Genomic DNA, 12,645 nt, shown 5'->3' with positions numbered 1-12,645 from the left:
GCGCACACGTATATTGTGATGACGATATCTCAAACGATATATTGTGCGGCTCTATTTGACAGTGTGGCCTTGATTTACAAGTTTAATTCAATCCCCACCAAGCTCCTAACTCAATGTATTCATATATCAAAGCAACTTTCCCTATTTGAAGGAATTGAAATGCTGTTAATCCGTTGGAGACCCCCCAAAAATGTCTCAATTGTTTTTGTAAAAATGTATTTAAAAGTGTAATTACTGTACGCATCGTAGTATTGGTGTGTTGGATGTGTGCCTTGAAGGGGCGTGGCCTAGAGAGTGATGTCAGGAGCTGGAGTCGGAGTCGCTCCTCATGGCTCTTCTTACTTTGCATCAAGCTGTTTAGCTTTTTAGCTCGCTAGCTTGTTAACTCGTGGGCTAGCAAGCATAATAAACTTCAACGTTCCCTAAAGTGTCTGTGTTGTGTGGGTTTACACGAGGCACACTAGCAAGGCTGTGGAGGATTGGGCGGAGCCAAAACCAGTCCCCCGACATTCCACGAACCCGCTAGCGGCTAATGACACAGCCGTCCAACTCTCCGTGAGCCGCGTGCCGGCTCACCACAACAGTGACAATTTATCGAGTCCGTAAAAACTATCGTGTCCATTTTATTTCTTGAACAATAAGTCGATATAGTAATTATCGTCACAGGGCTAGGTGTAAACCACAATTCACACCTAGACTCTCACACGTAGACTAACCGGCCAATCTGGTTTCAGCTCCTGACATCACGTCAATTCACACCACGCGACTTCGAAGGACACAAATACTACATAACGCACAGTAATTACATTTTATTAAACCATTTCCCCCCCCTTATTTTATAATGTTTTCATACAATACAGTTCTGTCACCGTGACCTTGGATGACTGAGAATCCACGCAGGCATCAGTCACACTCTGTCGCATCGGTCCAACCCAATCTAGCTCTCCCTCAAACGTCCTGACCCCCTGCATGAAAGAAGACAAACAAGTTGTGTGACTTGCCTCTGATCTGCAGTCCGCCCTCAGCATGGGCCAGCGTCCGCCACACATGAAGGACGGCCACTCGGCGGGAGGGCCATCCATTAGCCCGCCAACCTGCCGCCGTCGTAGTGCCGCGGGGCGACAGGGGCGGGCAGACGGATTGGCTCTCATTAGAGACGGCGACACGGGGACTTTGGCCCCCGACGTGTACCCGCCGCGGCGCGACGGGATCGGGAGCGAGACTCGCTCGCTCGCTGGGAAAAGGCCTCGCTTGTCATCGGTTGCCAGTCGCTCGCCACACGGAGGGCGGCCCGTTCCTTCATGCCGCTTTTCATGAACGTGAGCCTGGAAACGGGAATGAAGGGTCAAGCTTGTTTGGCCGTTTCGATGTGTGGCGTCCGTGCGCGTGTGTGTGATATGTAGGTCGCTAGATACTTTATTTTGCATGCTCCAGTAGGGGGGAGAGACTACTAAGACTGAATTACTAATAGTGTTAAACGTATTGAAAAGTAGAAATATTAGCATCGTAAAGATCTGGAAAATAGTAACCAATGTCTACATAAGTATTTTTTCCAAGGGTGGGACTTTGACGCATTAATCACAATTAATGAATTAGTAAAAAAAAAAAAAAAAAAAAAAAAAATCACATTTTGTGTTTGAAACAATGCGAAACCTTTTGTCAGTGCACGATGTAGTGGTACACTGATTACACTGACGCACACGTCAGAGGTCGGCTACCAAAATGGGGGAATGGGATGAAACTGCGCTGCTCGGACTGATGGAAGGCTAACTTAATTTTTTTTTTAAATACCTGATGGAAGCCTTAATAAGCGTGATTTTGTGCAAAATGCGCAAAAAGTTGTTTTCATACCACTGAAACACTTCGGCCCTCCGATGAGATTCAACTTTTCAATCGTCACACGGAAACCATTTTTAAGGCAGTACTTTTCTAAAAGAAATTTTAAAACAAAAAACAGTCCTAAAATGGCACTTTCATTGTTTTTCTATTAGTTTTTCTAGAGTTTTGTATTAAAATGCAATTAAATGCATTTTTCCAGAGTTAACAATATTCCTGTTTGTCGATTATTTCATTCAGTAATCCACTAAAATCTATTCCAGTTAAACCATGTTGCTTTTTAGAAAAAATATTATGTGATTAAAATGCGATTAATTGAGATTTATTAATTACAAAGCCTCTAATCAATTAGATTACCGGTATTTTTTTTTTAATCGAGTCCCACCCTTTTTTCCCTTTTTTGTGTGTGTAAGTGCGTGGCTGTTTTAAGTGCGTGCGTGTGTCTGTAAGTGTGTTGATAAGAATCAGAATCAGAATCAGAATCATCTTTATTTGCCAAGTATGTCCAAAAAACATACAAGGAATTTGTCTCCTGTAGTTGGAGCCGCTCTAGTACGACAATTAAACCCCCTAAACTTGTCTTTTGAGTATTTATTACAACGAAATCAAGGAAACCGATTTGCAAGGCTTGGATCGAGTTGGAGCAGTTGGACTCCCTTGGTTCTCTCGTGGGCTCCGGAAGCCGAGTGGCTCTACTTTTCAGAGCGCAGTCCCTTCCTTAGGGGCTCCTTATCAAACCAGTTCTCGCCTGCTCTCAGCCTGAATGTTTTCAGTATGTCTGTGGTGCGCATGTGTGTGTATTCATAACACAGTGCGATCCGTTTTAACAAACAGAAACTAGTGTGTGCGTGTCCAAGTGTTAGCTGGGGTATGTATGTGCGCAGTGAAAAGCGCTGTCTCAACCTTTTGGCACACAGCTCTCACACCCCCGTCTGCCTTCCGCACAAATCCATCCCTCTTGAAAGGAGGCAAATTGTAGATGCACAACATGGCCAAAAAATGCTGGGGCACACATGGTCATTGCATTTATATTACTGCGACAATGAACCCCCGTTTTTCGAAGGGCATCCACCCGCAATAGGTCAATATCTGTGATATTGAGAGACCTTTTTTCTTAATACAGTACTTTCAACCTTCCTGCATGCTTTAAACTCATTTCAATTTATGAAAACACACCTTTTCAACTTTGAAGTCTTCATTAACACCTGTTCTCTCTCTCTCTCTCTCCCTCTCTCTCTCTCTCTCTCTCTCGCTCTCTCGCTGTCGTACTTTGAAAAAAAAACAAATAAAAAACCCCACTCTGTTATGAATATTTCATATTTGTTCTATATGAATAATACACGGCGCGACCCGGATTCAGCCGCAGGCCAACCTACCTTTCGTCGGCACCGCGTGTACGAGGAGGGATGAGCGCTCTGCCGGCAGCGTGTGCGTGCACGCCCGTTAAAAGATGCCAGGCTGCCCCACTGGCCTTTAAATGGAAGTGCATTCGTGGACGTAAACGCAGAGAAAATCAAGGGTATTTGCTTGACCTTACGCTGTATCAACAATGCATGAAGCAATTACATAGAAGGCCTGGGGGTGCCAATGGCGCCCAAATGGATGAATTCATACAGCAACGCCCCCGGCCCCACCAAACACACACACACACATACACACACACGCACACAACACCCCCCTCTCACTCTTTCAACACGTCCATTCATTCATTCATTCAACATTCATTTCGCTGTTTGTTTTCCGCTGCATTCGTACACGGGAGGTTTTCCCTCTTCGGCTTCTCCGAGAGAGGTCGCCGTCTTGTGAAACTCTCTTCAGGGATTCCCATTTGAAGCTGAAGGGAGCCGCCGGGCCGACAAATAAAGGTCAGAGGCACAGTCGGGCGGTGAAATATTGGAAGCTAGAAATTGCGAACGTGAATGCTGAACAGCTGACGGCTTGAAGCTGGAATGGTTTGAAGTGGTCAAGAAGTGCGAAAAGAGGATTTACATGTGAAAAAGAGCTCTTCATTTGGGAATTTTATTGTGATAAGGTGGAAATGCTTACGCCCTGAAAATGCATCTTTCTTTCAGGTAATCCACTGGTGTGGCTGCTTTAGAGCGCCTCGTTGTCATCTGTGAGTGCACACGTGTCACGCTGAGAAGGACAAAAGAGCGAGGAGCCGGGAAAACATTTTTGAAAAAGTGTGTGGACCGGAGCTTCGAGCTGGCGTGGCCGCTTTAGAGCGCCTTGTTGTCTTAGCATGGAAAAGCCCCGTGACAACCTGGTGGGACATATGTACCTTTTTCTTTTTTTTTTCTTTTTTTTTTTTTAAACGCACATATCTGTACTACTTCAATGCAGAGTGTGAGTACTTTTGCGACACCTGCGATGAGTCGTGGCTCGGCTCGACTCACAGACCAGGCAGCGGACGCCCACGTGAGCATTTACAAGGGACCGCAGACGAAGCGAAAGGCTGAACCTCCCTTCTCCTTTGTGGTCTATTCCTGCCTCTGCAGGTTGTGCGCCTCCAGCCCCTTGAGCATGCAACAATGGAAACAACCTCCACTCCCATAACACAGCCGACAGGATTAATTATGGGCACAATACAAGGTGACTCGTCTGTTTTCTTTCCGCTCTACAGGCTCCGGTGTGTAAAGGGAATGTAGTTCATCTTCATTGGGGTACAATGGACCTTTGGATCTGCTATGTAGATATGGAGGACAGCTTGACTATGCTGCCATCTTGTGATTGCGTTTAGACAAGTACAACATCTAAATGAGGGAGCATAATGCACACGTCACGTTCTCTTCGCGCCACGTTCGCATTTGGTTCGGCGAGAGACTCCCCAAAGCTGTTGGAAAGGGTGCCCACTTTTTTTTTTTTTTTTTTGTCCTGTTCGGCTGTTAGGTCAAGCAGAATGGAAAATCTGTATCCCTTTCATGCCGGAACAGTTTTACTTTGTCACAGTGGAGTTTTGAAGCTTCTGCTGTGGTATTGTAATTGAGGTTTATTGAGAATCAGACTCGATCAGTCGAACAGAACATAGTTTCTAGAAGGGAGAGAGAAACAAAGACAAAGCACTCATTGTAAACAGGATGAGAGAAGTAAATCATTACATTATCTTCAACAATGAAACATTAAATATGAGTGTTGCATGGGGCTGTAGTGCTTCACCCTGTGAGGGAAGGACAGGACAGGATAGAACAGGACAAGGTCAGGAGGGCTACCAGGCACTACTGCCTAGCAGCCAAACCCCCGACCCCCGCCATCCCCCCCACCCCCACCCCCACCCACGACCCACAGCCCCCAAGCGATAGGTGTATGTGGTGCATTAAAACATGGGGAGTGTGTGTGATGCATTTAAAATCCAGGAGGGCAGGCAGGGCGGAGGGGCAGGGCGCACGGACCGTGAAACAGCACAGACGTGCTGAAACCCGACCCGGCACCCACACCCTCCAGATACCGTACCAGTCCCCCAGGAACCCTTTGATACGTGTATGTGCCCAGATGTGTTTCGTGAGAAAAAGATATACAGTGAATGGTGTGAGTGTGTGCTAAGTGAGTGATTAAGAGGCATGGCTCCTGCAGGTCGGGCCCATTAGGCCGGATAACCACCGACTTAGAGGGTCATCCCGCCCAGACCCGCAGCACCAACTACCCCCCGCACCCACACCCACACCCACACACCGACTCTCAACGTAGAGCTTCTGTTATTAGGAGAAAATTGCCAGTCAGCAGCCCAGAGGGAAAGCAAGCGGTGGGCGTAAATCATTGTACAAGTTCAAAACAGCGAGTCGGGCTGAGCTGTGAGTCAACAGCAATGAAATCTTATTATCAAATTATCAGTGAAATCTTTATGAGGTCGGCAAAACTTGGGATTAATCCACAAATTTTGAAAATGAAGTCAGGACAGTGACATGCACTGGCAGCATATTGTCACCCATCTTAACATAATGTCACTCTGCAATGCAACGCAACACAGTAGGGTTTATGCGCAACCAACTTCCACGTTGGGCAAAACAGGTAGAAGCACCTCCTTGCGGTTCGGGTAAATGGCAGCGCCCTACAGCAGGAGACCGGGACAGAGCACCCGTAGGAACTTTAAACGTCTACCCCCGGTGCCGACCCGGGCAGGCGTACGTGCCCGAACACCAGCACGAGGCTGGCTGGCAGAGGCCTTCCAATGGCACGACATGATTTTACCTTATAATACATACATTCGGAACATGAGACATATTTTATTGGAATGAAAGTACGCCTTTTTCACAACCCCTTGGTACCGGTTTACATCCATACAATGTGACAATATGGTTTCTTTTTCCTTCTACCTATGTATATTACGCAGCCTCGATTTGTAATAATTTTTTAGGGGAAAAAAAATTGCTATACACAAAAAATTACTGTCATTAAGATTCGATAAATATAGTGTTTTACTCCCACAGGTGTGGTCTTTGTGGGTTTTTCGGGAGACGATGCATCCGCATGCCTTGTCCGGAGGAACACAACAAACCATTTTGCGAAAAATCCACTTTAAAAAGGCCAAAAACTGACCAAGGCTAACGCAACGCAACGCACTGCCGGGAATAGAGTGGTTGACAACACGACAACCATAAACTATGTGACATGGATTTAACCAATGACAGAGCAGTGCGGTTAGTTGAGATAGTGTCAAGACTGTGCTTCCAGCAAGCAATCGTACCCTAATGCTAACCCCGAATCGGACTGAGTTGGGAGTCGACAAGCTTTGCAATCAAATACATTATGCATTGGGGAGATTTATCCATGAAGTCTTTATTAGGTTTGCAAAAATAGGTTAATAAAAAGGCAATCATTCCTTCTTCAATTGTAGAAAAACCACAGTGCGCCTCACTTCAATGCTGTCGATTACTTTGGCTATTCCCGATTAACATTCGCAACATATTACACTTGCAGAACAGAGCGGAGGAAAAAAAGGTAAATCGCCAAACAAGCATCACTCAGAATCGTAAAGCACACTTTGTTTGCAACTACGCTTATTTGTAAATGCAGTGTCTGGTATTTCAAACATAATTTGACACACACACACACACCTTCGCTCACTGAAACCGCTTTTAGTCTTAGTGCAGTATATTCTGATCAGTCCAAAGTGAGATAAAGACAATTGGTGGGCTGAGCTTTGATGCGTTGATTTTAAGGCACGGCCACTTTGTAGGGGCTCCCGGGGACGTTGTCGTCGCCCCACTTGACGATGACGGTGTAGCTGCCCTTGTCCTTGACCGTGTAAGTGACGTTGTAGAGCTTGTTGCCCATGTGCTTCACGTACACCTCCTCGCACGGGGCGTGAGGTCCGTGCACGCCCACCATTAGCATGTTGCTGCCTGCGCACAAAAACAGCAAAGGTTAACGTGACAAATTAGGCTGAAGTACAAATACTTCATTTCTGTACTTAAGTGGATTTTTCAGGTATCTGTACTCGACTGGAGTATTTATTTTTCTGACGACTATTTCGGTTCCCGGAACCATGACTGCGCCACCAGAACCGGTGTTTCACGCTATTTTGTTTTTTTTTTATTTAATTGAAGAATTTGTATTCTAGAATTTCATTTGCAAAGTGGATCCGATATGACATTTGAAAGAGCTCCCCACAAATTAGCTCAAGTTCTTCTATGGGAAACGGATGTTTCCCCTTGCTAATTAGAAACAACTTACGAGGAAAAGGATGAACAACGACAGATGCCAACAAAATGAATCTGACTTCTTTTCAGAGCAAATTTGCTCAATATTATTGAGTTTTATCATCTGCTGCCTCTCTGTGCTGTGTTCATTGCCTTGATGTGCGTGCCGCTAAGAATGCTAGCAATAAGCTTGCATCTGGAGCAGACAGCTTGTTTTGTTTTTTTTTTAAACAAAAACAAAACAAAAACACATACACACAGGAGCAAATGAGGCCACCTACGTGGCTCCTGAAACGATGGCTCGTTGATGTTCGAGTACAAGATCAACTCACCTGCATTGCCGCAGTCGACCGTGAAATTGTTTTTCTGGCCCACCGTGGCCTTGCTCAGGCCCATTCCGCGGCAGACCACCTTGCTGGCGTCCGACGTCAGCTTGGACGAGGCGGCCGTTGCGGAGGAGCTGAAGGCCCCGCCGCCCACTTTGGAGGATTTGGTGACCGTCTCCACCAGGACGGATGACGTCTCGTGGAGGCTGTGTCCGCCCGACAGTCGGGCGCCTGCAAGACGGACGGCAAGGTCATCAAATAGGTCGGTGCAGCTGCTAGACCGGTGGTGGTTCCCGTTTTTTCTTTTTTTTAAATCCCACTACCACAACGTCGAACTATTAAATGGACAACAAGACTTGAGTTGTAAACTTACAAAAATAGTCAAGATATACAACTTTTTTTCCCCTCAAAATATACGGCTTTATCCTCCAAAGATTAGGACTTTAATCACTGAAATACAATGGACAACTTTCTGTCTCAAATACAAACTCCTGAAAAATATAGGACTTAAATCTCAAAATCCATCCATCCATTTTCTTCACCGCTTCTCCTCACGCCAGTCGCAGGCGGGAGGCGGCGTACACCCTGAACCGGTCGCCAGCCAATAGCAGGGCACATAGCAACGAACAATCATTCGCGCTCACATTCATACCTACGGGCAATTTAGAGTTCCCAATTAACCTACCGTGCATGTTTTTGGGATGTGGGAGGAAACCGGAGTTCCCGGAGAAAAGCCACGCAGGTACGAGGAGAACATGCAAACTCCACACAGGCGGGGTCGGGAATTGAATCCCAGGTCCTCAGAACTGTGAGGCAGATGTGCTAACCAGTCGTCCACCGTGCCATAAATCTCAAAATGACGACTTTAATCATTGATAATATAGAAGTTTTGATTTGGAAAGTTTAATTTTTTTTTTTTTATTACAAGCATTGACGCCATATGCTTGTAAAACATTTCGGAAATATGCCTATTTAGTCTTGTCAAATTATTTAACTTCCCCCGTGCCCTTAATACTACTTCTTTATCCTGTAGAACACTTCATGCCAGGTGCCCTTTGTCTTATTTTTATGTTGAAGTTTTTCGAGGTTGACGAACTAGAAAAAGAAGCCGTTGTTGCCAAGACAAGTAGCTGAGAAGTTTTTCTGACAACGAGAAATTGCTTCCATGACGGGTGAGAATGACAGGCGGTCACCTGTGACTTTAGCTTTGAAGGGGCTCCCCACGATGTGCTGCGGCCCGCCGTATTTGATGGTGATGAGATAGTTGCCGGGCGCCATGGGGATGTAGCTGACTTTGTAGCCTTCGGGGCACTCGCAGCAGTCCATCTTGACTTTGGACGGCCCGTCGATGTTCACCGACAGTGTCCCCGGGCCGGCGTTGCACGTGTTGACCACAAACTCGGAGGGCACGCCTACGTGAAGAAATCAAGGACGCCGACGGTTAAAGAAAGTCCCGCTCACCGGACGTGTTGAACCCACTCTGTGGCGGAGGTCGCGCCCACCCGTGTTTCCGCCCAGCAGTCCGGGTCCGTGTGCCGTGACCATGCCCGGATCTCCGACCAGTCCCGGGTCTCCCACCCGCACGTTGAAGGGGCTTCCGGGGATGTGGCAGCCGTTGAACTTGACGTCTATGGCGTGAACGCCGTTCTCCCGGGGAATGAAGCGCACGGCGGTTTTGTCTGAAAGGAGCAACGCACACACAATGTCAGGAGGTTCTGAAATATCAAGATTTTACAATCGGGATTCTGTCATGTTAGTGATGGTGTCGTGGTACTTCCGCCTGACTTCGGCGTGGATTCAGTCAATGTGGGTGACAATGGTTATCCGTGTCTATTGTGCCCTGCGACTAACTGGTAACCAGTCCTCGTTGTTGTCCGCCTGTGGCACGGAGTCAGTTGGGTTAGTCTCTAGGTCCCCGCAACCGTGAACAGAATAAGTGCTACAGAAAATGGATGGATTCTTTCAATTGGTGCGCTTCGTCATTCACAGATTTTTAAGCGCCTGTTACATTGTACAGTTTCACTTTCACGCCTTCAGTGTAGTACATTGGTCTCAGGCCGCACTAGCGAAAATCTGCGAGTAACTAACGCCCACACAAAAAAACTTTGGAATAGATGCCACAAAGCATTTTTTTCCTGTTAAACAAGGCTATGGCCAGACTAAATGAAGCTCCTCTCCGCACGTCAATGTAGTTGCTTAGCCACAAGAGGGTGCCAAAGCAGCGGTTTATATTAGACGTGGCTTTGGCCAGAGCACAAAAACAGCAAATAACGGAGGATACGTTCTGCAAAAAAAACATAAACAAAACAGTGGATAGGCAAATTGGTGAATGCCAAACTGCGAACATGCGGGCTTCACTGTGTCTCTATGCCTGTGAGTATTATGTAGTATTATATTGTAGTTGTAGTTGTTGGATGCTCTGTTTGTGTTGCCACTACGAGTGTGGTCAAGTAGCCGTTGTTTTAAGGTTATAATTACCGTAACATCTTGGCTAATTTCAGTTAGCCACTCTATGGGGCTATGCATTAAATGTTAGCATAAAGCTAGGGGACTTTCCTGAGACAAAATTAGATGGTTTGGTTGAACATTTTGGTGTATAACTATGCAATGTTAAGTTCGTATTTTTTTTTTTTCATTTTGATGTCAGACACTAAACCTCAACTGGGAGTGACAAAATAAATAGCTTGGAGCATGTGTGTGCTACCGGCTTTATGTTTACTTGAATTTTGGTGCAGGTTATTTCAATTGTAAACATAAACACTGTGGTATTTGATATGGGCTCCTTGAAGTAGATAACTATTACCAAAATAAATATCTGATCCCAGTCTTAAGTCCTGCAGCGGAGTAAGCTGAGACGAAATAGCGCTTTGAAGTAAGTGGCCTACCGCCATCCAGCTCGGTGACGTAACACTCCTCGGAGCAGCCGGACGGGGTGTGGACCTTGGCGTCCACCACACCGCGAGTCCCGTTGCGCTGCACCAGAAACGAGGCTTCTTGGTTTACCTTCAAATCCTTCTCCTAAAAAAAGATAGGTAAAAATGTGATCACATTATGTGTGTGCGTTTGTTTGTGTGTGTGTGTGTGTGTGTGTGTGGCCCTCCAGGGACACCGAGTGTGTGATTCATCATAGCCGGACGAGAATAGATGGAGCAGTTGGGCGTGCGAGGCAGGAAAGGTCAGAGTTTAGCACGCGGCGTTTAGTGTTTGTGGCCCGCGGGCGGACGAGCGGCCGCCGCAGACATGAGAGCTTGCCTGACATTTGAAATCCTGCTCTGATATTGAACTTCATCAGGCCTCTTGTGGCACAAAACGCTCTCAAGTGGCATCCCCCGGCCCCCCAGCTCCCCCTCCATATAAAAAAAACAAAACAAAAATAAATGGGAGTTTTAATATTGCTGGCTGTGAAAAGTGTGAAAGCAAATAAAATGTGCAAGTGTGAAGAGAGTCGAATCACTGACCCTGTATTTTTCGACACGTTTACGTGGACATTGGCGGTATTCCCTCAGTATCGCGCAGTGCCGTTCTACACACTAAAAACTGACTAATTTGTGTAAACTGTGCTATCGTTCTTAATCCTTGCCGTATTTTCGTGTCGCAGACACGTGGGAACTGTTTTCAATTGTGAGGGGGGAAAAAATGCACAATACATTTTTCACCAAAAGCTAGGGATATTGAGTTTTGGGGTAAATTTTCAGGATGAACCTAAAATGCCGCGTCCCTCTCAGAACAATATAAACTCAAACTGTGACTATCATAACCTTCACAGGTCAACTCCATTTGACCTTTGATTGCACATGTCCAACCGTTCAATGTTTCCGTACTTTTTTGCTAATGCTGTGTGATATTGCGAGGTTTGGTTTCGATCTGATACCGAGTAATTACCGAGGCCAATATCGTCAATACCAAACACCGCTACTTCTTAACAACGAAGGTTGATGAGTCATGGAAAAGCTCAATTGAATTTTTATTGTCCCCCTTTGGAATGTTCATTAGTTAAACATAAGGAAGGTATTTTAGCAACATTCATAGGTAAATATAGAAAACAATGATCATAATAGAAGTTTGTTCTCTTGCTATAGTCTAAATATAGCATGTACTGTATACAGTATTCTGTTTATAGTTTACACTTGCCTCGCCTCAGTGTGGGCAAAGTGGCGCAACCGCTCCCCCTTCCATTGTTGACGACTTTTGCCCTTGTCGAAAAGTTGTCTCTTCGTAATTTTTCAGTAGAGGAAGGCTAGCAAAACGTGCTTATGAAGAGTGGCCGCAAGGGGAGCTAATAATAATACACGATATCACATTCGCGAGAGCGCCACCCATCACCCTTCATCATCACTCGACAACTTCAAGGTAATATATCAATATAATTCTGTCTTAAAATGAACGTTTGCAGCCAGCTATGAGAGTTGGTATGTCTACAATCTGTCACATCAATTCTAGCGACTTGCTACCAAGGCAGCTAACTAGCTAACTACCACGACTAACATTAGCTCGTTTCCGCTCTGACGTTACTTTACAAAGGGGCGAAGAACAGAGAAGTCGCTACTCATTTTACTTTCTAAATGTAACAGATATTCTATTTGTTGTAGAAAAATGAAATTGATTGTGTTCAATGGGGGGAAAAGTTATTTACCCAAACATTTCAGAATATAACACATTTTAGAAGCAATGTAACAACAAAACATGGAATAATCACTTCAAAGGCCTCTAAAATCCTCCGTACCAAATAAATTCAAGAAAAAAAAGGACTAAAGTACATGCCCTATTCTACTGCCCTTTTACGGCTCGTCTCACGAATAATGTTCAATTTGCTATATTTAATTGGCGTTTATAAGGCAAGTGACACT

The 12,645-nt window shown here is 45.6% G+C and overlaps 1 protein-coding gene across 3 annotated transcripts in view; it reads right to left on the bottom strand.

The window, feature by feature from the left end:
- Nucleotides 1-6,589: 6,589 nt before the first annotated feature.
- LOC133402865 (filamin-C-like) overlaps nucleotides 6,590-12,645 on the bottom strand; it is a 38,006-nt gene continuing 31,950 nt past the window's right edge. For all 3 annotated transcript variants that reach the window (XM_061677097.1, XM_061677098.1, XM_061677099.1), the window contains 5 exons: nucleotides 10,684-10,816; nucleotides 9,301-9,477; nucleotides 8,992-9,210; nucleotides 7,805-8,029; nucleotides 6,590-7,175 (listed from right to left, as the gene is read on the bottom strand). In XM_061677097.1, coding sequence (XP_061533081.1) covers nucleotides 6,988-7,175; nucleotides 7,805-8,029; nucleotides 8,992-9,210; nucleotides 9,301-9,477; nucleotides 10,684-10,816 — 942 coding nt within the window. In that variant the 3' untranslated portion in view covers nucleotides 6,590-6,987. The remainder of the gene's footprint in view (nucleotides 7,176-7,804; nucleotides 8,030-8,991; nucleotides 9,211-9,300; nucleotides 9,478-10,683; nucleotides 10,817-12,645) is intronic.

This window comes from Phycodurus eques, chromosome 5 (genome assembly GCF_024500275.1).
Source record: "Phycodurus eques isolate BA_2022a chromosome 5, UOR_Pequ_1.1, whole genome shotgun sequence".
NCBI classification, from domain to species: domain Eukaryota; kingdom Metazoa; phylum Chordata; class Actinopteri; order Syngnathiformes; family Syngnathidae; genus Phycodurus; species Phycodurus eques.
Note: the sequence above shows the minus strand (reverse complement) of the source record. Positions and strands in the feature narration are given on the sequence as shown.